A 26,726-nucleotide genomic window follows, 5' to 3' on the forward strand; every position below is an offset into this window, starting at 1 on the left:
AATACTTTCGTAAGAAAGATTCAGAGAATGGACACCCATGAAATATAAGACTGCAGGAGCTGATTATTCAAACATTGTTTAGAGTTACTCCCATCATATAGAAAGTTATTTAAGCCTCAAAGCCATAAACATCGTCCAGCTGCCTAGTTTAACCCCAAATCAGATGTTTCTGAGAGTGGATCAGAATGTCCATTAAGTAAAAAGCGAAGTCTGAAATTAGAGGAAGAAAAGTAACAGTCTCTTCTGTTCTTATAATTCTAGACGGTTTGATTTTTCATTTACATCTCTCAGGCTCTAGATGTACGTCAGCATGTATGTCACATTCCTGGCACTGGAGTAGAGTGAAGGTGGACAGTGGCCCTATGCAATCCTTTCTCTCTTTTAACAGGAGAGGTGATTGAGTCATTGAGATCGAATGCCAAAAATAAGAGTCAGTGTGGATCTCTGAAACCTGTATGGAAATCCTAAAACGTACACTGAAATGCATGCCTTCCCAGGGCTTTGAAAAGTCCATGAAATAACAAGTTAACAATTAATATTATGATAGTGAATTCTGATAGTTATTGGCCATATCTTTTTGGTCTTAAAAGGCCTGAAGTGCTACTACATGTTAGTGGAACTACAACAGGGCCAATTGATGAATTTGTGTAACAATCTTCATTTTGGAAGATTAGAAAGAATGTTACTGGCCAATAAAAATTTCCATTTTCTTATGTTATCTGTTCCAGTTTAAATAAAAATTAACACAGTAGTCAAAGAGAAAGACAGGGGCTTCCCTGGTGGCGCAGCGGTTGAGAGTCCGCCTGCCGATGCAGGGGACACGGGTTTATGCCCTGGTCCAGGAGGATCCCACATGCCGCGGAGCGGCTGGGCCCGTGAGCCATGGCCGCTGAGCCTGCGCGTCCGGGGCCCGTGCTCCGCAACGGGAGAGGCCACAACAGTGAGAGGCCCGCATACCGCAAAAAAAAAAAAAAAGAGAGAAAGACAGTTCACTAATCTTGCAGTGTCAAGTCATGTCCTCGGAGACTCCTCTAGTAAGTAAAGAAAGCCCACAAGATAGTTATGAGGTGTGTTTCTACACAGCATCACTAAAACATGCACACTGTGTTTTCTCACAAATGGAATGACAGGTTTTTAGGAAGCACATTTGATTGAGCTTTAATCAAACAATTAAATAACAACAGTAACAATAATGATAACAATAGCACCAGCAACCACAAATAAGCCACTTTCTTCAGTGGTTGGGGATATGCATGTTCTGTGTCTATGGAGGCTGGTAGAGAGGTATGGCCTGCATCGCATTATATAGATGATCTAAGTCCGTTATGTTATTACAGGTAAAATAGAAGCCAGTCCCAGAATGTCAGCCTCTGGGAAGTAACTACAGTCCAGGGCACTTTATAGCAGACACTTGGATGTTTTCAAACATTACAATATTTAGCAATCTACAATAAAAACATACAATTAACTGAATCGATTTTGAGCTTTTCATCAGGGGTCCTAGGCATACAACCTGGACTTAGGTTTTATTTCTCAATAAACTAAATGAATATAGATTTTTTTTTCGGCTATGAAAAGGGTCCAAGAGAGTGGCAGTACTGGCAGTGAGGTTAACAAATGCTGTCCTTAGCAGATTTTCCTGGAAAACCTTGCAAAGCACGTGTCTGTTTTGCCACCAGCACTTGCTGAGTCAGTGTGGATCTCTGAGATGGTCTTGGGCGCTCTTTGCCTTCCTGGCACTATAGTAAAGCTAGACTCTGAACTTTCTATTTCCCAGGCCTTTAGAGGAGTGCTAATTACAAAATGCTTAAATACTAGAAACTCATTCACAGAGCCAGGCCCAGTCTTGGATTTGAAAGCATTTAAAAAATATCCTTGTAACAGCCATACTACTTTATACTTTATCTATTTTTAGAGGCCCAATATTTGTTTGGCTGGAAGAAAAAAATTGGAACATAAAAAGTATGCCCAGGAGCAAATCTGCAAGAATAAGCAGCACATACATGTTGTAGAGGAAAACATTCAACATAAGACAGTCAACATAAAAACAGATTCTGCTGAGGCGTCTTTATAAATAGCAGTTATTATTTTGCTTTCAGTTGCTAAGCATTCTCAATAGCATGCCCTTAAAAGTTGTCAAGTTCTTTATATAAATATAATTTCCTGATCTTAACTTTCATAAAATTATTATGAAAAATTATAAATGTATTCCATTAGCTTCATGTGTAATTTTACAATCATCATATTGTTAAAATTAGAAACACAAGGAAGAAAAAGAAAGAAATAGAAACACAATCAGGCACTGGAGAAGCTATTAATTGGAAAATAGTAATTTTTCTGTATAAAAACAGAGTTTGCCTATGCAACTCTTTATTAAATTGTTTGAACAGATACCCTCTCACACAGATTTATAGTTGAAATTGTCCCAATTGGTTGTCCATAGGTCACACCCAGTTTAAGGTCATACCCTGCCTTATCTTTAATGTCCCTTTCAATTCCTGAGCATAACAACAAGGAAGAATTTTGCTTTGAGCCCTAAAGGAACAGTTTTGGAGCTGTTTGCTTTACATAATTACTGCTATAAAGCCAGGTAGATTTTCACACTGTACCTTTAAAAGCAAAAAATCATTTTAAAAGGTTCTGAATCACCTCCATCTGGAAAGTACAGAGGCATATCAAGGGAACGTATGGCAATTTCAGTACTGGGGAAATGCGGTTGTAATGCAGGGAAGAAAAGCGCATTTCCTGATTTCCATGATGCTGGGGCATTTTCTGATCCCCATCACTAATCCAGGGCTGTTGGCTGTGAGTAGGGCTAATGCAAGTCTCCATCACCAACATCTTCCCTGAGACCAAAGGCTGGCTCCAGATGTGGCAGTTCAGAGGAGCTACCTTGACAGCTGGCAGACACCAGCGACTATGGTAACACTCAAAGGGCCTAAAACACCTTTAGTCACTGCCGCAGTGCTTTCTTGCATCAACCCACACAATTCGACTTGGCAATATAGAAAATGGTGAAGTGGAGTTAAGGAATATAACGAATACTGCAAATCAGGTTTAGAATGGAAATTGTGACTTTGCTAGCATTACAAGTATTTCCTGCCTCTCAACCAATAGATCCGTAACCAGAACGGCTTGCTGTGAATTTTGCAGCACCCAAGCCAAAGCAGTAACACTTCCGTAAGAGCATATGCGCCATGACAGAAGACTACAGCAGCCCAGGAAAATGATTTTTCCTGGGAAGGTCTGTGCAGCGATGAATAGGGCTCTTGATGCTATGGCAGCTGGGCAGAGATTTTCACTGCTTCCAGCCCACAGTGAGGTAATTTTAAAGGCACTTTTCCCTTCATTTATTCTGCATTCACTGAATGTACATTTTTTGATGTCAGAGGGACATTGCAGGAAAGATCAGATGAGATAGTCTGACAATAGAGCCAAAGTTCAAAGCTTCTCTATTCTCAGGTAACAGCCAGGACAGTTTGTCTGCATTAAATGTCTTGAGGGCATGTGTCACTGTAACCCTGTCCACAGCTTTTCAAACAGTTCAAGACAAACAAATCACTTAGCGGTTGAACAACTGTAGCATCTGATGCCATCACACAGACGTTGTAGCGACAGCCACTAATCAAAGTTCTTTTCATTCCGTTGAAAAAGAAGTTCCTCGGCTTTGGTTTAAGATCACTTTTTATGTTGTTCTTTTGAAAATTATTATATGCCAAGGTTAAAAATAAAAGAGAGAGAGAGAGAAGATTCTGTCTGTAGGAACTGGAAAGTCAAGCCTTCTGGCGGCATGCTGCTCTCGGTGACTAACTATGGGGTCAGGGGAGAGTCGTCAGAGGTGACCGGCAAGGCCTGTAAAGGAATAGCCAAGCCCTCCTTCGAACCACCTGCCCAGGCCCCAGGTGAGACCCCACTCTCAGCAGGTACACCTGGGCGTCTGTGCTCTCCTTTCAGGCGTTCTTGCTGACTTCGCAAGGAAGCATGGACAACCAAGGCCAACACCACCAGGCGGTAGAGCTGTAACACCACCACCAGGAAATTCTTGGCAGCAAAGAACACCAGCATCTGGTTGATCACTTTGAAATAGGTCATCAGTATGAGTCGCACAACAAGGAAGGGACCGTCTTGTATGAAGATGCTGATTCCAATGTTCCACAGGTCGGCACTGTATTGGCAAAAGAACCGGCTGGGGAACCCCCTTGTTGTCATAGACACAGGGCACACAACATGCTGTACTGAAAACGCAAGAGAGACCAGTTACCGTAGCTCTCTGAAATGCAGAAAAGTAAGACAGAGTGAAGCGGGGACAAGTCATCAACCATGGGGGTTGCGCTCGTTCACAACGGGAGTGATTCTGTAATTTCATTCTGGAGGGAAACAAGTGTAACCACCCTGCCATTTTACATCCTTGGTCATTTTATATTCAAAATGGATCATCTGTTATAAGTCCAATGAAACACATGGAAAAAAGCCAGCCTCTAGTTTCTATCCACGTAAAAAAAATTCAGCTCATCTTCAAGTCCTCACTCACACTGGGGAAAGCACAATTAACTAGGCTAGAAAGGATGAAGAGCAGAAGAAGCCGCCCTGTCTTTGAAGTCTGCAGAGTAGGAAGGCAGCACAGCAGGGTGCTCTCAGCCTCAAGTCAAGGAGCCTGGCTTCCTCTCCTGGCTTCCTCATTTTCTAACAGCGAGATGCAGGCCAAGTTACTTAGGCTGCTTGGACCTCAGTTTCCTCCTTTGAAAACTGGAGAACAATGACAGCTTTGAGGAGAGGGGCCCCTATTCCCTGACTGTTTTTGTTTCCATTAGACTAACACCCCTGGCACCTCTCCTTTCTCACTGTCTTTCCCTGAGGATAATTCATGACTTACCTGGCTGCTAAATTTGGGAGATGAAACAGAGTGTCGGTGGCCCAGAGCTGTCGGCATCCTCTCTTTGGTACCTGCCTATTTACTGGTTGACTCACTTGGCCCTCTATGTAAATTGTGTTGTGAAAATTCAAGCCCTTATCTTCACATTCAAACTGAAGTCACGTTAAACATATTTCTCTAGCAGGGGTGGGGAAAGAAAGCCCAAATAAATGCCATTGTTATTTTATTTTGTCCAATTCCTTATGGTTTTGTTTCACAGTTTACAAGAAAGACTGGATATAATTACTGATTTTCCAGTTGAACAAAAGGAGGTCCAATCAACAAATGAACCTTCTTTGTTTTAATTTCTAAAATGTAAATTTAATTCAGGGTCAAGGGCAGAAAATAATCCTTTTATAATAATGAAGACTTCCATTTGGAGTTTTCAAACAAAGAATGCCTTCGTCTACTGTAGCCTGCAAATATTACGAAGCTGCTTTGGTATGGGTGCACATAATGTACCGTTTGTTGGAAAATACAACAGTGATTTAGTCAGAAGTAACATTTGGTCTTTGTTTTTCAAACAGCTGCATAACATTATCACCCCTGAAAGTTTACAGAATTTCTTTCTTAAATAAAAATTTTCTAAGCAAGGCGGTAAACCACAAGATATGGGAGGGTGAGGACCAGCAGAGGGAATGACAAAAGAAAAACCAACGTAAGATCAATAGTCCCCGTTCCTAAGAAGTTAGGGTTGGGAAATGGCTCCCAGAGGACCTCCTAAAAGTATTATTTGACAACTAAACTGAAGGTGCCTCAGAGGACACCAGCTGATGAATGGTATAGAGTACCTTCTGGGGCACATTACGACAAAATCTGTGTGTGTGTGTGTGTGTGCGCGTGTGCGTGTTATTGGCATGCATTTGTTTGCAATTATTAACTAGTAATTAGGTTTGGGGCATTTCCAAAAAGCCACAGCCACTCTTTCCTTCTGTTGACAATTTTGTTTTGCAAAGTGGATGCTAAGGTCTAAAATGGCCTTTAAAACCTCTGGGCCTATCAAAGTGGACCAAAAAAAAGATGCAGAAAAAAATTAAATATCTCTGTACAAAGATGAATTCTAACCCTGAGGCCATCAGGTAGGGTACCATAAGAAAGGAGTCAGACTTCAGGAAAATGTAACTATTCAATCCTAGAATTTCTTCAGAGTGAAGTGGCATCCAGGAGAATTTCCAAATCAAAATTCCAGGGCTCCTGGAAGTTATGGGATAACTCCAGGTCAATGCATTCCAATGGAACCATCTGTGTTAGGAAAAACGTTCTATATCTGTGCAGTCTGACATCATAGCCGTATACAGCCACGGAGCAGGCTAGTGTGACTGAGGAACTGAACATTAAATTTTATTTAATTTTAATTAATTTTAATCTAAATAGCCACATGTGGCTAGTGGGTACTGTACTGGATAATGCAGCTCTAGATCATCAGTATGAAATGCCCAGAAAACCGTTTACTTCTTGCAAAGTCTTGGGGGTTTATGTCTTTATTAAAATAAGCCCACTGGGAGTATAAGAGCCAATACTGAGGAAAAATCTAATTTCCCATGTGGCCCTGAAACTGCTCTTATTCCCTTTGAAGTTCTAATACAAGGGTCTGACAAAGGAATGAAAATGGCCCCTTAAAAAATCAGGAGATAACATTTATATGCCAGTAAGTGTGCTGAAGCACAATCGCTACAAACTATGTCTTATTTTTGTCATCACAAGAACCCTCAGTCCTCACTACAATAATTATCATCCCCATTGCATGGATGAAAAACTGAGGCACTGATGTGTTAACTAATTTGCAGAAGCTTTTACAAATTGCAAGTGATGGAACCACTGTATGAAATGAACATAAAGCTGTGCTCTTATCAACTTAATTGTGTCAGGCTCACCATGTACCAGAGTGGATCATGGCTTTCCTAAGTTTCAACCTAGTTTTCTTCTAAACTGCACTGGAACTAACACTGAGATATCGAAGTGATTAAAAAAAAGTGATAATCCTCTCAAATGCTTCCTTAGCTTCACTGCAGTTCATAATCAAGAGCTGTAATTTTCTGTTTCTTTGAGCAAACATCAGACACTTACCTGCCAGGTCAAGTGGAAACTGCAGCATGCTCCAGGTCCATATAACAAGGATGGCATAGACCAGAGCAGGGCTATTCCTAGAATGCAGACAAAATTTTAAATTAGTGATGAAAAATACGAACACATGCAGAAAAATCTTGTCTCTTTTTGTTCTCATATTTGACTATATCCTAATAAACCTCTTGAGAGTTGTCAGAATATCTTGGTGATATAAGATATCCATGAAAAATTCATGCATGATTAAAATGGAATAATGAAAAAGAAGTTTAAAAAAATCTGGGACTTAAAACCCAACTCCCACATGTGCCAACATCTGTGTGAATTATGGCAAAGCCTCTTGGTCCTATATTGCTGTATTTAGTTTTACAGAATCATGGAAACATTATGAGAGGGAAATGCTAGGACAAAAGTTAGACATTAACCTGGAAATTCAGAGTACTGATTTCAAGAAATCTCAAGGAGGGAAAGTGAAAATTGTTCCAAGATCCCAAGACTCTAGCTTAAAAGTACATCTCAAAAGGGCTAGATGAGGCTCAACAATTAAGAGCTTAGCATGTAAAAGAAAGTTATCCTCAGCTGAAAAAAAAGTAGGAAGATAAATCCAATAATCAATGATATATATTGGACACTAGGATGTAAATCAAAGAATGTGATTGTTTCATTCACCATTGGATTTCCCCAGTGCCTATAACAGTGCCTGGCAAATAACAGTCACTCAACAAATATTTGTGGAAGGAATTGCTGAACGAATAATCAAAGGATCTGTACTTGGAAGAAATACAAATGTCATAGACCTAGGAAAATGGTCTTGAAGACTAAAGTCAGAAAGGAGAGAGGTTACAAAAACGCAAAGGATCCGAAAGAAGTCTCAAAGTCACTTTTTTACAGCAAAAACCCAAAGGAAATTATCAATTTGAGGTTAGTGGTATAATAACAGATTTTATTGCCAACTTCTCTGTCAAGGGGGATTTCCAGAATGGAGAGGGATAGAAAAACATCAGGGAAGAGTAACTGAAACCAAACTCAATGAGGTGATTGTAAGGGATATCTTTAAATGCTTTGAGTATTGAGGCCCTGAAAAATTAGATCTTAAAAACTCTGAGAGAATTTGTAAATGAGATTTCTAAGCCATCATTATCTGTCCTGGCAGTTAATGGTTAAGAGAAGGTTGGTGACAAAAAAATGAAGTCTTAACTTTCAAAATGAAGCAGAAGTGTATCTTCAACTGTAAAGGCACATATACTCTTAATCCCTAGTTAGATTATATAACTGATTATTTGAAAGATTTCTGAGAGCCCTTATTGAAGATGACAGTAATTACTAGGAATCAGCACAGGTTACCTGGGAACAACAGCACTCAGCTAAGATTATTTTCTCTCTCTCCCCCCTCCCTTTTTTTAAATAGAGTTAGGATTACTAAGCAAATAATGATACATACATAATAATAGACACTGGATTTAAACAAGGCTTATGAAGAAAGCCTCCCATAATGTTCTTCTTAGCAAGATTAAGAAATGTTCTGAGTGTGAGTACAGTTAGGTGGATTCCTAACTGTGTAAATGACTCAGGGATTTGTAAAGGGAGCTCTCCAAGGGTCACTGCAGGCTCTGCCTTTGATTCTGTTCTACTTCACATTTCATCACTGAGTTGGTTGCCGACATTGATGGAAGGCTTCTCATATGCACATATGACATTGGGGGCTGGATGAGAAACCAATACCCCAGAAGACATAATCAGGATCCCCAAAGATCTTGACAGGATGTAACTGGGTGACCTAGAATAGGATGGAAGACGTAGCACTTCACAGCAGCAGTCATTAAAAAGGCTCAAGGATTTCCCCTTCCTGTTAACTAATTATGAGTCCACAGTGCGACATGATTTATGATTTTCCAAAATCAAATGCAATCATAGGTCTCTTCCCGAGAAGTTTAAAGTCTAGAATTTTAAGTGAAAATGCCTAGGGAATGCAGTCTGTAACTTTTCCCTCTTTGCAAAGTCAATGTCTCTATATAGTAGACCTTCAATAAGTGCCTGAATTTTAAAATAATCTTGCCTGCAGTTTCTGAGCTCATACTATGTGCCAGGCAGTTTTCTAAGTGTTTAACTCTGCGATCACACTTAATCCTCATACCAGCTTGACAAAGTACGTACACTTATTATCTCTATTTGGCCAGTGATTTCAGCATCCATCTTTTTAATCTTTCCATGATAGTATTTCCATGAAGGAAATGGAAAGTTTTAGCCCTGCTCTATTCTACAATATTCAGAGTGTATCTGACATATTATGTGTTGTTCTTCATGTTTTAGGAGGAACACTGAAAACATTTTTGGTCCAAAAAAGAGAGACTAGGATGGTGAGAGGACTCAGAGCCATGTTAGACACGGCATAGTTCAAGGAACTAAAAACTAGAGAAGACTGCTTTAAAACTTTATTTCATACATTTAAAGGGTTATCATGGGGAGAAGGAATTAAACTTATTTCTTATGACTTCAGAGGGCCAATTCAGGTTCAGAGGATTTGAGTTGCACCTGTAAGAATCCAAATTTCATCACAATAGAGGAAAGTACTTTCTAATAATATTAATTCAAAATAGAACACGTTGCCCCTGGGGTTAGTATATTCTCTATTAGTGAAAGTTTTCAAAGAAAGTCTGGACAAAAACTTGAGAAATTTTTGGAGAGGATTTTGTAACAGATGTAAAATAGGTTTCTCAATAGATGGTCACTTTTGAAGTTTCTTCTCATCTCAAACTTCAGTAATTCTACGAAAAACTCATGTGCAATTTGTCTGCAAGGCAGCAGAAAAAAGTGGTAAAGCATGAGCTCTGGTGCTAAGTTGCCAGAGTTCAAATACCAGCTCTAACCCTCACCAGAGAGACAGGATGTGGGCTTCCAGTCCCAGACTAATCATTTACCAGCTACACGAATATGAACAAGTAATTTAATACCTGTGTGCTTTAGTTTACCCACCTTCAATGTGAGGATGACAGTAATAATAGCTATTGGATTTTATATGATAATTTTTATTAAATATATTGTTTAAATATGTTAAACATATAAAGCTCTTAGAACAGCACTGGATAAAGACTAAGCATGGTATACTACCACAAGTTAAGTATTATTATTTTTTACCACGTAACCTTGAGACTTTTGCAACTTCTCTTGCCTGCCATTGTTCAGCTTATAATATCCTGATAATGACAGTATCTACCTCATGGTGGTGTTGTAAAGACTAAATAACTTATCACAACTAAAACCCTTAGAACAGTGCTTGGAACACAGCAAGAGATAAATCAATATTATCCACTACTACTGTTAGTAGTAGTAATAGTATTTTTATTTTTATTATGTGAACATATTTCTTAAACTCTTTGTGTTTTAATTTTATTATGATACAAAACAGGGATAAATAATAAACTGACCTTAGCCCTAAGTAAGTCAAACTCTAACCCTCTAATACCAAATATATGTCTTTTGCATTCACAAGTATTATTATCTGAACACACAAAATGTGGGAGAATGTGGGTGTTGAGAAACCTATTACTAAAGTTATCAAAAATAACTTTGGAGGGCCTCCCTGGTGGCGCAGTGGTTGAGAGTCCGCCTGCCGATGCAGGGGATACGGGTTCGTGCCCCGGTCTGGGAGGATCCCATATGCCGCGGAGCGGCTGGGCCCGTGAGCCATGGCCGCTGGGCCTGCGCATCCGGAGCCTGTGCTCCGCAACGGGAGAGGCCACAACAGTGAGAGGCCCGCGTACCACAAAAAAAAAAAAAAAAAAAAAAAAAAAAATAACTTTGGAAAAGATGGCCAGAAAATCTTTGGAGCAGACAAATTTGTATTATTAATTCAGACAGTAAAATTTACCCAGGAAGGTTAAACGCTGGAATATAAATACGTCACTGAGCTTAAATGGCAAACACTCCAAATTTGTGAAGGCATTTTGGAGTGAATTTCTCCAGCATTGTGTCTGTTGTGTAATTGTCTCCCCAACTTGTCTTGCCCCATTTTCTCATGTGTAATCTGTCTTCATAAATGTCAACTGAGAAGCATGTAAGCAGACAATGGGCTCTATTCATATAGAGACAAAAGATCATTTGAAGTATAATTATATGAGTATCACTTCTCTGCTTGGAAAACTAGGAGGATAAAAGACTGGCATTTGGTAAATCAGTGAACCACAACTATTGGGTGAAAAGTAAAAATAAAGTCATAAATTGCTAATTTTTTTATTAAAGTATAGTTGATTTAAAATGTGTTAATTTCTGCTATACGGCAAAATAACTCAGTTAAACATAAATATACATTCTTTTTTATATTCTTTTCCATTACGGTTTATCCCAGGACATTGAATATAGTTCCCTGTGCTATACAGTAGAACCTGTTGTTCATCCATTCTGTATATAATAGTTTGCATCTACTAATCCCAAATGTGAGGATGACAGTAATAATAGCTATTGGACTTTATGTGATAATCTTTATTAAATATATTGTTTAAATATGTTAAACATATAAAGCTCTTAGAACAGCTAAGAGCTGTTCCCACCCCACCCCCACCCAACCTTGGCAACCATAAGTCTGCTCTCTATGTCTGTGAGTCTGTTTCTGCTTCATAGATAGGTTCATTTGTGTCATAATTTAGATTCCACATATAAGTGATATCATATGGTATTTGTTTCTCTTTCTGACTTACTTCACTTAGTATGATAATCTCTAGTTGCATCCATGTTGCTGCAAATGGCATGATTTTGTTCTTTTTTATGGCTGAGTAGTATTCCACTGTACATTTGTACCACATCTTCTTTATCCATTCATCTGTCTCTGGATATTCAGGTTGTTTCCATGTCTTGGCTATTGTGAATAGTGCTGATATGAACATAGGGGCGCATGCATCTTTTTGATTATAGTTTTGTCCAGATACATGCCCAGGAGAGGGATTGCTGGATCATATGGTAATTCTGTTTTTAGTTTTCTGAGGAACCTCCAGACTGTTTTCCACAGTGGCTACACCACCTTACATTCCCACCAATAGTGTAGGAGGGTTCCCTTTTCTCCACACCCTCTCCAGCACTTGTTACTTGTAGACTTTTTAATGATGGCCATTCTGACCAGTGTGAGGTGGTACCTCACTGTAGTTTAGATTTGCATTTCTCTAATAATTAGCCACGTTGAGCATCTTTTCATGTGCATATTCGCCATCTGTATGTCTTCTTTGGGGAAATGTTCACTTAGATCTTCTGCCCACTTTTTGATTGGGTTGTTTTTTTGTTGTTGAGTTGTATCGGCTATTTGTATATTTTGGAAATTAAGCCCTTATCAGTCACATCGTTTGCAAATATTTTCTCCCATTCCATAGGTTGTCTTTTCATTTTGTTTATGGTTTCCTTTGCTGTGAAAAAGCTTGTAAGTTTGATTAGGCCCCATTTGTTTATTTTTGGTTTTATTTCTATTGCCTTGGGAGACTGACCTAAGAAAACATTGGTATGATTTATGTTTTGTCTATGTTCTCTAGGAGTTTTATGGTGTCTTGTCTTATATTTAAGTTTTTAAACCAGTCTGAGTTTATTTTTGTGCATGGTTTGAGGGTGTATTCTCATGCATTGCTAATTTGCTTAACTGTTTCTTTTTGAAAAAATACTCCTATAAATAAGAGATAATCAGTGGATAGAGTTGCTCTAGATTTTTAAAAAGCATCCCACAAACCTCTTCAGAGGAGCAAAAAAATTAAGGAGAGAGAGAGAAAAGGAAAGAAAGCAAGCAAATGAGCTATTAAGCTAACCTGGAAGAAACGCTTCATCAAGCAAAAAGAGCTAAACTAAAAGAACACACAGTGTAAACATAGAAAAACTCTCCTTTGTTTGGTTAAATATTCACAGTGAAGTAGCAGTAATGCTACGGGAACATCTTACCAAGTGTGTTTTTTCTTTTTAGTAAATGATCTGTGTTCAGAAAAAGACTGCAGAGAGTGATCTCCAAAGGTGTAAATAACTACTAACTCTTCCTGGCAATTATACTGAAATTCAGACTTGTTAAAATGTTGGAGGGTGGCTGTAGCAGAATGAAATGGTCAGCAAATCCTCTCCCCAGCAAACATACGTAACACTGGACAAATTGTCAAAAACAACCACTTCAGATCTCTGGAAATAAACCAAGGCAAATAACAAATTGAGTAACATTTATTCATGAAGACCTGGTAGAACCTCAGTTAAGAACAGTGAGTGTCTAAGGCATTCTTGCCCATGGGATGTTCCCTTAAACCTCCAGCTTTGCTATGTGAAGGAAAAATGGCACCAGACAGTTAAATAGGCAATGAAGACTTTATTGAAGTCTACAGTAAGGGAGAGAGACTGAATTCACCCCCACTGAAACAAAAAGCAGAAGAGTTTTTAAACACTGGGGTGAGCTAGTGGAACAGTACTAGAGGTTGTTAGAGAGGGAAGTTGGTCAATGTGATTAGGCCATCTATGTTTGCTAATTGGCACTGATATAAGTTAGGTTCCTGTCGTCCCAGAGAGACTAGGAGATAGGGGTGTTATCTTTCTTGATGATCACATTTCAAAGGGATGGTTCTCACATCCTTGAGAAAGATATTCCTATGCTGTAAAGCTGGAAAGAGTCTAAGAGAAGACTTGCATCTCAAAGGGACATAGAAAGAATTTACAGTTGCAAGTTTTCTAAAATCAATGCTCTGAAGAAAGGGGGAGCAGAGGCTTATATTCAGGAATAGACTTTTTTAAAGTTTAATCAAGCTGAGAGGAATGTTAAGGCTGCCTTGGTCAGTCGGAGTGGTGGTTTTACCAGGGAGAGCTTAGCAATGAAAACCAGAGGCCCCTTGTGACCAGAGTATGCTGACTTGATTTGGAGTGGAGTGTGAAATCCATGGTTAAAGGTGTGGTCAGTAGAAGTACCACATTTAGTTGGAAATGAATGGGGAAGCCCATGGCTTTCCTACTTTGAGGTTGCAGTCCCAGTTGGGGTGAGGGGCAGACTAACTTAACATTTAATGGAGAGATTCCAAAAATAAGAGAGCCATAGAAAGGCTAGATGATGTCTCTAAGTGTGCCAGACATGTGCAGGGACGATCCAAGAAGGCCCAGTAGAAGTTTAAAGCTGGTTATATATGAAAACTTTCTGAACTTGAATGTGCGATCCAGCTCATACACAGATCCATCAGCAGAGGGTGGAACTCAAAAGGGCTCAGAGTGTTTGATCACAAACCCTGCCTCAAATCATTGGCTGACCATAGGTGTGACCCTAATAGCCATGCTAAAGACAAAAATAAGAATTAAAAAAACAAACAAACAACAAGTCCGAGCAGAAACATCAGTGACTGCAATCCAAGGGAAGATAGAGTCCTCAGATTAAGTTCAGGCAATTTATTGAGACAACAAAGACGACAAAAAGACTCCTGAGGCATGTGGGGAAGCCTGAGGATAATATATTGCTACAAAACATAATACAAAATGTTCAGTTTTCAGCAGAAAAGTATGAGACATACAAAGAAACAGGAATGCATGACCCATGCTCAGGAGAAAACAACAACAATCAATTAATCAATAGAAACTGATTCTAATGGGGTCCAGATATTGGATTTAGCAGATAAAGACATCAAAGCAACTATCTTAAATATTTTCAAAGAATGAAAGAAAACTATGTTCCATAAACTAAAGAAAAATATGATGACAGGGACTCAACAAATAAATAACTGAAATAAGAAATATAAACTAAAAAGAGAATTAAATAGAAATTCTAGATTTGAAAATATGGTAACAGAAATGAAAAATTCACTAGGTAAACTCTACAATTTGACTCTACATATGGATTTGAGATAGTAGAAGAATCAGTGACCTGGAAAATAAATCAGTGAAAACTATCCAGTCTGAAGACTAGTAGGTAAAACAGGAGAAAAATGAACAGAGTCTCAGAGACCTATGGAATGCAACTAAGCATTTCTATTTGTAATAGCAGTCCCAGAAAGAAGAAAAGACAATGGGTCAGAAAAAGTGTTTGAAGAAATGATGGCTGAAAATTCCTTTATTTGAGGAAAAGCATTAATTTACATATCCTAGATCAACAAAGTTGTAGTAAGTTTAAGACAAAGAGACCCACACCTAGACATGTCACAGACTACTGAAAGTCAAAGAGAAAGAGAAAATCTTGAAAACAGCAAAAGAAAAACGACTCATTTGTACAGGGTAATGACAAAACAATGGCTAACATCTCATCAGAAATAATGAAGGCCAGAAGAAAGCGGAATGATACGTATAAATGCTGAAGTAAAAACTATGGAGCAAGAATTCTTCATACAACAAAACTTTTTCCAAACATGAAGGAAAAATACACACATTTCTCCACAAAGATTAGGAGAATTTGTTGCTAGCACATTTGCCTTAGATGAAACAATAAAGGAAGTCTTTCAGGCTGAAAGAAAATGACACCAGAAAGTAACTCAAATCCACAAGAAGGAATAAAGAGCATCTTCAAATATGTAAGTAAATATAAGAGAACATATAAATACACAGTCATATCTTTTCCATATGGGGGCAATCCCCATATGGAAATTAAACAGCTTACTTCTAAACAAGTCATAGGTCAAAGGAGAACTCACAGGAAAAACTGGACAATAATTTGAACTGTATTAAACAAAAAGATAACATATCAAAGCTTATGAGATGCACATAAAGCAGTGCTTAGAAGGAAACATAACGTTGAATACCATATTAGAAAAGAAGAAAGGTTTCAAATCAATTAGCTTCCATCTTAGGAAACTAGAAAAAAGAAGTGCAAATTAAATCCAAAGCAAGCAGAAGGAAGGAAAAATTAAACATCAGAACACAAACCAATGAAATATAAAACAGAATAATAGAGAAAATCAATGAAAACGAAAATTAGTTATTCTAAAAGACTGACTAAATTGAGAAGTCTAAGAAAAAATAGAGGAGACACAAATGACCAAACTCAGAATGAAAAGAGGGGGGGGCATAATAAGTGACCCTATAGAAATTTACACAAGTATAAAGGAATAATATTGTGGACAATTTTATATAAAATATAAAATTAGATAAAACGTAAGAATTCCTAGAAAGAAAAATATAATCAAAACTGACCCAAGAGGAAGTAGAATAACTGAATAGACTTACAAGAAATAATGATATTGGATTAGTAATAAAATATCTTCCCATAAAGAAAAATCTAAGCTTAGATAGCTTCCTAAGTGAATTCTATAAAATATTTAAAGAAGAAATAACATCAGTCTTATACAAAGTCTTTCAGAAAATAAAGAAGGAATGCTTCCTTAGGTATTCATTGAAGGATATTACCCTGATACCAAAGCCAGGAAAAATATCATTTGAAAATATTACTAAAAATCAGTATGCTCTATGAGTATAGATGTAAAAATTATTAACAAAACATTAGCAAACCAAATTCAGCAACATATAGAAAGGATTATACACCATAACCAAGTGATATTTATCCCAGGAAGTCAAGGTTGAGTTAACATCTGAAAATTCGTTAATGTAATACACCATATTAATAGAATAAAAGATAGCCACCACACAATGATCATAAGAAAAACAGAAAAACATTTAACAACATTCAGTGTCCATAGAAAAAGAGAGAGAGAAAAGAAAGAACTCTCAGTGACCTAGATAGGGATTTCCTCCAACTGATCAAGGGCATCTATTAAAAATATCTGTGCAGGGGCTTCCCTGGTAGTGCAGTGGTTGAGAGTCCGCCTGCCGATGCAGGGGACACAGGTTCGTGCCCCGGTCTGGGAAGATCCCACATGCCGCAGAGCGGCTCGGCCCGTGAGCCATGGCCCCTGGGCCTGCGCATCCAGAGCCTGTGCTCCGCAACAGGAGAGGCCACAACAGTGAGAGGCCCGCGTACCACACACACACAAAAAAAAATCTGTGCAAAACATATAGCTAACATCATCCTTAATAGTGAAAGACAGAATGCTTATCCTTTGAGATTGAAAGGTCCACTCTTATACTTCTGTTGAACATTGTACAAGAAATTCTAGCTGGTGCAATAAGGCAAGAAAAAGAAATAAAAAGGCATACAGATTAGAAAGAATCAGAAATATCTTTGCTTTCAAATGACATTATCCCATATGTAGAAAGCCCTAAGGAGTCTACAAAACTAATAAGCAAGTTTAGTATGGTTTCTGGGTACAACATTGTCACACAAAAGTCAATTGTATTTCTACATAGTGGTAATAAAAAACATGAAAATGATACTAAGAAATTAAGAAAATAATTCTATCAAAAAGAAAAATATTTAGGAATAAATTTAGGAAAAGTGGTGCAAGACCTATATATTGTAAATTACAAAACATTGCTGAGAGAAATTAAGGAACATCTGAATAAAAGATGAGATGGTTTATGTTCATGAATTGAAAGACTTAATATTATTAAGATGCCACTTCTTCACAAACTGATGCTTAGATTTAATACAATCCTTATCAAAACTCCAGCAGGATTTTTTTGTAGAATTTGACAAGCTAATTATAAAACTTACATGGAAATGCAAAGGATCTAGAAAAATCAGAGCAATTTTTGAAAAAAGAATAATGTTAGAGGGCTTACAGTATCCAGTTTCAAAACTTACCATAAAATTCCAGTAATCTCAATAACATAGCACTGGCATAGAAGAGACACACAGAGCAATGAAACACAATAGGAAGTCCAGAAAAACTCCTTACATATGTGGTCAGTTGATTTTTGACAAAGATACCAGGGCAATTTAATAGGGAAAGGATAGTCTTTTCAACAAATGGTGCTGAGACAGTTGGTCCTAGCTGGGACAAAAAATACTGCTGGGATAATGCCAAAACACAAAATGAAACAAGACAAAACATGAACTTAGACCCTTACCTCATGGTACACAAAAATTAAGTAAAAACATTACACGGGAAAATATTTCTAATTTTTGATGAGGAGAATATTTCTTAGAATCTATGATTCCCAAAGCACTACATAGAAGAAAAAATGATACATGGGATTTTATCAAAATTCAAAAAAATTGTTATTCAAATGACATTAAAAAATGAAAAATTATATACTGGGAGAAAATATTTACATTATGTATCTAATACCAGACTTGTATCCAGAATATATAAAGAACTCTTACAACTCAATAAAAATTAATCCAATGAAAAATGGGCAAAAATTTGAACAAATACTTCACCAAGGAAGATACATGAATAGCTAATCAGCACATGGAAAGATGCTACACGCCGTTAGTCATTAGGGAAATGCAAATTAAAACCACAATATGATGCTACTATGAGCCCACTAGAATGGTTATAATCAAAAAGACTGAAAAAAAATGTGTTGGTGAGGATGTTGAGAAAATGGAACTGTCACACATTGCTGATTGGAATATAAAAAGGTATAGCCACTTTGGAAAACAGTTTGGCAGTTTTCTTAACATAAAACCCAGTCATTCTACTTCTAGGTATCTATACAAGAGAAATGAAAACAGATCCATACAAAGGCTTGTAACTGAGTGTTCATAGCAATATCATTCTCAATAGCAAGAAAATTGAAATACACATGTATATAGACTACTGAATGGATAAATAAAATGTGGTATATACATGGGATACTATTCAGCAATTAAAAAGGAGCTAACTACCCACACATGCAACAGTGGAAATGAACCAAAAAAACATTATGCTACATGAAAAGACCAGACACAAAGACCACAAACTTTACAATCAATCCCATTTGCATGAAATTTCTAGAAAAGGAATTTCTACAGAGACATAAAGCGTATCAGTGGTTGCCTAGGGTTGGCAGTGGCAGTGAGAATTGACTGCAAACAGACACAAGGAATCTGGATTCTGGTGATAGTTACACAAATCTATAAATTTATTAAATATCACTGAACCGTAGAATCACAATAGATGAATTATATGGTGTGTAAAGTGAAGCTGTTACAAAAAGTTTGCCATATCTCACAAGTCCATGTAAATTCATAAGAATTAGGAAGATGAACTTCATGTGGGCATGCGGAAGGAAGTTGATTTAGGTTAAAACAAAACAAAACAAAACTGGATTTGAGGTATTAACCAGGATGCAGGAGAAAGATGTAGACATCATTGTGATGTAGACATTATTGCAGGTTTTCTCCTAAACCTATCAGCTCAAATTATGGAATAAAATAAAAAGGAAAAGAAAATGTTTTAATAAGTGATGCTAAGTCAGTTATAATGAAGTAACTCCCTTTACTATATTACATGTAAACATCTTTTACATGTATATTAAATTTATACTTCATATTGTCTTTTTGAGGCCAAAGAGGAAAACTACACTACAGTGAGAAGGGTTTAATATTTCCTTTGAAGAAATGGAAATTTGCAGTGTTAATTCTTGCAGTATAGATGGGGCCTGAGATGAAATCAGAACTTGGGAGGTGGGCCTTAGGAAGGAATTAAAAAGTCTCAGTTCTCTCTGGGCCTTGATTCTGGAGTCTTTGGGTCATGATGGAGACATGCAGAAGTCTAGTGGAGACCACAGAAGGTCACTGACACAATGCAGTTATAAAAAATAAAATGATTTCATCTGAGATCATGAAACCTGAAAAGAAACTTAAAAACAATAACCTGGGCAGAGTTTATTCAGTTCTATTCTCAGGACATGGTATAAGTTTAAAATGAGAAAAAAAGATTTATAAAACACTCAGATTAATGTATTGGTGGCTGAAGAAATTGCTGAACTGAAATTACCTGGGTTGGGACAGGATTGTGTGTCCTTTATTTCATCACTTGCTCACCATTTGCTCCCCAATCTCCACTAGCACTAGCACACTACCTGGCCCACACTAGATGATCAGTCAAGAGTTGGTGCATGAATGATCCATCGTAATTTTCAAGGTATTTCCCCCCCGGGTGATTGACATTTTAGTCATTAACTTATTTAATATTCAACATCTGTTGGGAAACACTGGTCTATAAAATGCCTCTTGGTGTCACTTGTGGATGGGCCTCATAAACAGGCCATTAAGGTAGCTGAGTCTGGCATTTCTCGCATTTTTATAACCAGCCCCTCAAAACATATTCCTCCTGAACCCCCTCTCCTACCCTATTTCCCATGCGTCTCACTAGATATTTGGCATTTATGTGTCTACTTCTATTTAGGTAGAATTAGTCATCCTTATGTTGTCATGTCCATATCACTGTGCCTGTAGTTATTTATTGTTTTTATGTGCTTGGTCATGATTTCTTCATGATTTTCTTATAACCTCATCGTACTGTAAGTACTCTAATGTATCTGAAAATGTGTTATACAATGTGAAGCACTGACCAAATATTTGGTATTAAAGCTACAAAGCTGAAGTCAACATTCTGAGGACAGTGGGTCAACTTAGATTGGATTCTTTTTAAAATTCTACGTCTACTTACAGTATAAGAAAACTTAGTAGAAATGGAACAGGAAATGATCATGTGAAGGTAAGCTATGGTTACAGATACACTTTGTACTACAATTGGGGTATTAAGTTTGCTCAGTAAGTTAGTGTATTTTGCTCAGCTTTATGTTTTGTTGTTTGAGAAACACAGCATAAAATGTAGAATTAAAAGCCAGCCTCATTGCAATTTATTTTTATAGCATAGTGTAAAACAACCAAAGCTGAAAGTACATTTAGGCACTGAGACTTAAATCCCTAAAGGTAAGAAAGTAGTTCCATAAGCAGCTGTGATCAGGGATTCTGAGTTTATTTGCTTGTGGCAAAAATAAAAGTACCAACTCAATAAGTTTTAATTTATAGGCATCTACACCAGATAGCCTTTGGGCACTTTGAACAAAACTGACTAAAAATAAAATTTAGTAAAATAAAACCTAATCTGCCCCATTCTGCGTTCACGTCAGGGAATATAAATTCCCCAACTGGCTAGAGGAGTGATTTCTCCATGTCATCTCTAGGTTCTTCCCTGGAATGGTAGCTTTGCTCTGCTCTAGAAGAGACTCTTATGACTGGCTACATTCCTGGACACTTGAGCATGTGAAAGAGAAGCTAGGGATGGTCATTTCACCCCCAGAAGGTTTTTAGATAACCACGGCTTCACCTAATCTGTGGTCATGCAAACAGTCAGAGCTTCTCTGTTCTTACCCATGGGTAATATTATTTGCCCCTTTTCTCTAGCAGCAACATCCTTTACATATTCATATATAAAGTTTTTATATATATATGGTATATACATATATATGTATACACATATATATGTATATATGTGTGTGTGTGTGTGTTAGGGGGCTGGTACCTAACATGTACCTGAACAGCAACAAATTCTATGATTCTAGCACTGGATATATGATCTACTGAAAATCCTTATTCATGCAGAATATAAATAATAGAACAAAAAGACAGGTGTGTGGGCCTGACCTTGAAAAGGTCTTTTCATTGCAGGGCCTTCTTACCTCACATTTTCTTCTTCCAGGGTCTCACTTGTGAATTCCAGTATGTCAGCAGCTGTCCCCACAAACATAAGGAGAAGTTGAGAGAGTTGATCCCGAGTAATCCCGCCTCCAATGGGTAGAAGCCATCTTCCAATTATTAGCATTAGCAGGAATGTCTGATGGAGTCCCAAAGTCCAAACTTTCTCGCATACTGTAGATAAGTTATTTACAAAAACTTTGGCCTGTTTAACAGAAATGTCATACAGACAGAAGGATTTTGAGCTACCACCTTAGAGAGAGAGGCCTTCTTCACCATGGCTGTCAATCAAGAGTTAGCTTTTGTGGAAGGTCATTTTCAGAAAATGATTCTTCACTTAATAAAGAAAGCAAAACTCTTTTCAACTGAACACTCTAAAAAAAAAAAAAAAAAAGCTAATGTGGTCCTTAAAATGGGGCAGCCTTATAACTGAAAGTAATTTAAACCTTTCACTTACTAGGGGCATTGTACTATATGATATTTTAAAAACCAATTTTGCAGTGTTTTATAGATAATTTATCATTTCATCAGTCTCTGTAACCAGTATAACACATAGCAACATTTTAAAAATTCCATATTAAAAATTTTAAATTCCTGTATTTTTCTTTTATAGATTTCAAATAGGAATTTACTAATCTGGTAATATTTTTAGCATGGTGCAAATTTTCTCTTTTGATTTTTATTCCTATAAAACACTATATCAAAGGAGAAAATATATAATAGTGTTTATTCATTACCTAAAAGTAAAGAAAGAGAATAACTATAAGGTTATTTTTATTCTGAACACTTAACATATTATTCAAAAATTCATAAGCTAGCAAATTTTATTCTGCCCTTCTTCTTGGGCTCTGAGAAAAATTTACATCCCATTCATGTATTCTGGATGCCATCTCTTGCCCACTTAACTTCTAAATAACTTTTAAAGTATATTATTGGCCCTATCAGTTATGATCTTCTAAAGACTACAAGGGTGTAGACCTTAAGTGGATTGGAGAGTGATTCCAACTGATGTATACACGTGACTTAACTATATTTGTGCAAAATTTATTTACCCCTCTTGATCACGTGCTGATGTCAAGTGTAAAGCTTAAGGGAGGATAAAAGACAAGGCAAGATGCTAACCTGATTGAAGCCATGAGTGAAGATCAATAATCTTTCATTTGCACACTTCTTTGAGACTTCTCATACATTTTAATTCTTGGATACTAGCAGGGTTAATATTTTCAATTGTCAGATGATAAACTGAGAGACAGTGAGATTGATTTGTTCAAAGTGATCTGGGTAAGCTGTGATTGAAGCTTGAAGTAGCTCTGTTAAACCTCACAGAATCACTAGCCTGTCTTACTGTTGAAAACATGGTTCAGTGGTAGGGGCCTTGGCCTTGAGTCTCTCCAGGATATCATTTTCTAATAGGTCATGGTTAGTTTGCCAAATATCAAGCATGAGAAGAACAAACAAGCGATTCTATTTTGGCTGGAAACCTTCCCTGATTTATTAACATAAACACCTAAAAAATATATAGGGCAGATCCCAATCTTTCCATTATATCATTTCTTCACAAATGTATGTATCTCTCTTTGTACATAGACTGTCTGATCTAAGTGTTAAAGGTTCCTTAATACTGCAGGTTAAATATATTTATTAATGTATATAAGATATATATGCCTATTATGCAAGTTAAATATGTTTGATAATATTTTTAAATACAATTATCTTGTGAATTCCTGAGCCAAACAACTGGCAGATTTCCCTAGGAAAGAATGAGCTGAAAGGTATAGAGTATGTTATCCTCACCAAGTGAAAAGGTGATCTGCTAGATCCTTTAATATACAGTGAGAAAGCTCTCACCGTCTCAATGAGATCATCCGCTCTGTTGGTTTGTTCAGTTGACAACAGAGTTTGATTGAAGTCTTCTTTGGTGCTGGTGTTCTTTGACATTCCTTCAGATTGGCTACTGCAATACTAAGAAGTGTTTTAAAAAGCAGTATGTCAAAAAATATCACAGTAGGTAGAGTTTAAGATGGCTTCAATGTGTCTAAGAGATTATGAGCAAACATGTGACGTTTCTATAGTATGCATAAACATTTCTGAAAATCAGAATATAGGCTTGAGATAGAAAACCACTTTTCAGTTAATATGAGAAAAGAGTCAACTATACATGTCTTATTTTTCCACAAGTCTATGAGGATGTAGATGCTCTGAGTTCATTGTGGAGAGCTGGAGAATTTATGGATTGATCACTGTGTTCCCTTCCTTGAACCCTGGAATAATTATAAAACAAACCAACAACCAATGAAAGCATGTATGATCCTGGTCAAAGCATTCATTCTAAGATTTTGTTTCTTGTCCAGAGCCTCTTTATCTAAAATACCATTTTGCTAATATAGATAATCCAATTACTTTCAATCATGCCTGTCAAGCACTGTAACAACCCCCCCAAAATAATAATAACTTAACATATTCACCCACCAACATATACATCTTGTGTCACTTTAGAAGTCAGTTTAGGTTTATAAAAAATTTAGCAATAGACCTAAAATAAATGGCACTTTTTCCCATTCTTGTTCTTTCATTTTGCATGCAATTTTCTACAAGTGAACTGTGGATGATTTTTATCCAGCCAGGTGCTGGGAATCTGAGGTACAGAAAGGGAAGAAAAAAAGTACATAAGAGAGGAAAGGGGTGGTGCTTGAAAATGTAACTGTAGCCAATGATTATTTCATAAATGGGTAAAAAATATATATATATAAGGTTGATTTTTTTTAAAACATCTGCAGAGCAAACATACTTTTGAAACACATACACACGCACAAACACACACACATGATCAAACATTTGGATTTAGAGAGAAATTATTTTTTAAATGCTAACATTGTGAGAAGTGTATTTTTCTTAATTATTCTGGATACTTCATCGATCATTCTATGAGCTACTTGGAAAAGTAGAAAAGAAAGTCTGTCAGGAAGCTATTTTTTTCCTCCCTTCCATCAAAACAACTAATGTTACAGGTGAAATGACAAGAATAATTAAGAAAAATGGCCATGTGCCATAACTCTAAGAACAAAAATGCAGTTGTTTGTACCCTTTTTTTTTTTTTTTGTGAAGCTAAGGCTCCGAGAAAAGATAATAAAGATAACAAATTAAATCTTTGAACCAGGCAACAAATCCTCATTGCAGAGGAGTTTTGTGACTCTATCTAAGAACCTAATGTTCAATAGGAAACAAATTTGACCACTTCTTTTACAGGCATGAAAGCAGATTGTATATTAAAAATGGTGACCCTGATATGTTTTTTTACATTCTTATCACTGAAAATCCATAGACATCTTGTTATTTTTAAAAAATCGTCATCTATACTGCAGCATAAGATAACTTGATAGCAAATAGTTTTGTAGTTCATATTATGGTATAAAGACCTGAGTCCCTCCTTATTCTTAGAACTCTATTTGTTATAAATTGATGCGACTTTCCTTTAAGTGGCAGCTGCCTTAGGACTGCAAAGAACAGTGGGTTTGACTCCTAAGACCTAACCTGACTTATATTGTTTTTATGGTAATATTGTTTACATTCAGCATTGTATAAGTGAGTTATGTGGATGATCTGGGTGCCAACAAGTCACTTTTTCATGGGCTATGTCTTAAAACTTTTAATAGCTTCAAAAGTACTCCGTTGGGTCAACCAGACTGTGACACCATCAAGACCAGAAAATTTCCATTGCTTTAATTGTGCCACTTCATAAATAGACTTGACTAAGAGTTAAGGTAATAATTGTTGTCATAAGCATTTTGTTTCCATTCAGATAGACCCAGCCAGATTCAGAAATGAAGGTACAGAATTGAACATCTAGGAGAAATGTTTTCATGAAATAGGTCAGGATGTTTTTCAAATGCCAAGTCGTAGGTTAGAGCATTTAGGGTATAGAGTAAAGGGAAAATGTGAAAGGAAATTAAATTATCCTTTCCCATCATGAAAAATCCAGATGATTTTGATGCAAATTCCTGTAACACATAGAACACATAATTGAGAAAGGCAGTGTGGTTTAATGCGCTAGGGGTCAAGACTCAGGTTCTAAGCCCCAGAACTGTGGTTGATTAGCTGGGTGGCCTTGGGAAAATTACTTAACCCTTCTTAGTCTCAGGGTCCTCTTCTATAAAATAGAAATCCATATACCGTGTCTAACTTAAGAAGTTGCTGGGTGTATAAATGAGAAAATGTGTCTGAAAATACTTCGAAATAAAGGGACTATATGAAAAAAGTGATTATTATCATAACCAAAATTTCCTACATGAATGGACTAAGAATTTCTGTACCTCCCTTTATTCTGCCATTTCTTATTTCTTTAAACGCAATTCCAGTACTTTTTTGTCTCTCTCTCACTTTTTTCTACTTCTGTCTCTGCCCACCCTGCCCAATTCAATCACTGGGCATTCGTTTTAATTCTCAGTGTCAAAATGAGTCAAATCCATTACTGCTAAAGGTCCAATTTCTTTTGTAGTATGAAAATTAGAGAGGTACTGCCCAGGGCTCAAAAATCTTTTTTTTCTTAAAAAGAGAGCTTTTGGTTGCATGCTATTTGTTGTAATAGGATTGGACCTGTATATCAATTAACTGTGCAATGCATTTATATTATAAAAGCATTTGGGGAAATGAATTGTTATTGTGGATGATAGCCACGTCATAGAATTAGATGTGAAGGAAAAAAATGATTCAGATCACCAGAGCTTATTTTCATATCCTTGAAAGCAGTAAGTAGTAAGGAAATTGAAACAGTCCCCTAATCCTTATGGTACAGTTTTTAAAAGCTATGATAACTTGAACCAACCAATCTACTGTGACAGAAATACTTTTGCTACAAACATATAGAGAGTCTTTGACTTCAGTGTTTTGTAAACAGGAGATTTAGGCAGACAAATGTTTTCTTCATGCCTACATCATTGGTACATGCTTGTGGAATTCAGAAATAGTCTACAGAACTAAATTCCCCCGTGTGCCTAAAATTTGGAGCAAGCATTTTCCAGATAAGGTTTGAATATCTGAAACATATATTGGAGGCTCAACTTTGCTATAAAATGACCAACTGTAGCAAAGAAATCTGTGAAACAGTCTCACAGATTTTACCAGTAAATGTCCTAAAATAATATTATAACTACTGTAAAACATATGAACCTGTAACCTGCACCCTGAAGATGTGAAGTCCAGGCTGCAGTCTGATGGACTTCGCCAACTGGCGCCCCCAGTGTTGTACAGGAGCATTTACAGCAATCAATGACCGAATCCAGCCTAGAGTCTGCTACCTAGGGTTTCCCA

General features: G+C 36.9%; 1 protein-coding gene across 1 annotated transcript in view; it reads right to left on the reverse strand.

The window, feature by feature from the left end:
- Nucleotides 1-3,810: 3,810 nt before the first annotated feature.
- Nucleotides 3,811-26,726, reverse strand: part of TMEM26 (transmembrane protein 26) — a gene marked incomplete at both ends in the record, with an annotated part of 42,248 nt that continues 19,332 nt past the window's right edge. The window contains 4 exons of the mRNA XM_081242756.1: nt 3,811-4,235; nt 6,980-7,056; nt 21,404-21,624; nt 23,268-23,381. Of these exons, the coding sequence (XP_081098882.1) occupies nt 3,811-4,235; nt 6,980-7,056; nt 21,404-21,624; nt 23,268-23,381 (837 nt within the window). The remainder of the gene's footprint in view (nt 4,236-6,979; nt 7,057-21,403; nt 21,625-23,267; nt 23,382-26,726) is intronic.

Source organism: Mesoplodon bidens (genome assembly GCF_964165515.1).
Source record: "Mesoplodon bidens genome assembly, chromosome: 1".
Taxonomy (NCBI): Eukaryota; Metazoa; Chordata; class Mammalia; order Artiodactyla; family Ziphiidae; genus Mesoplodon; species Mesoplodon bidens.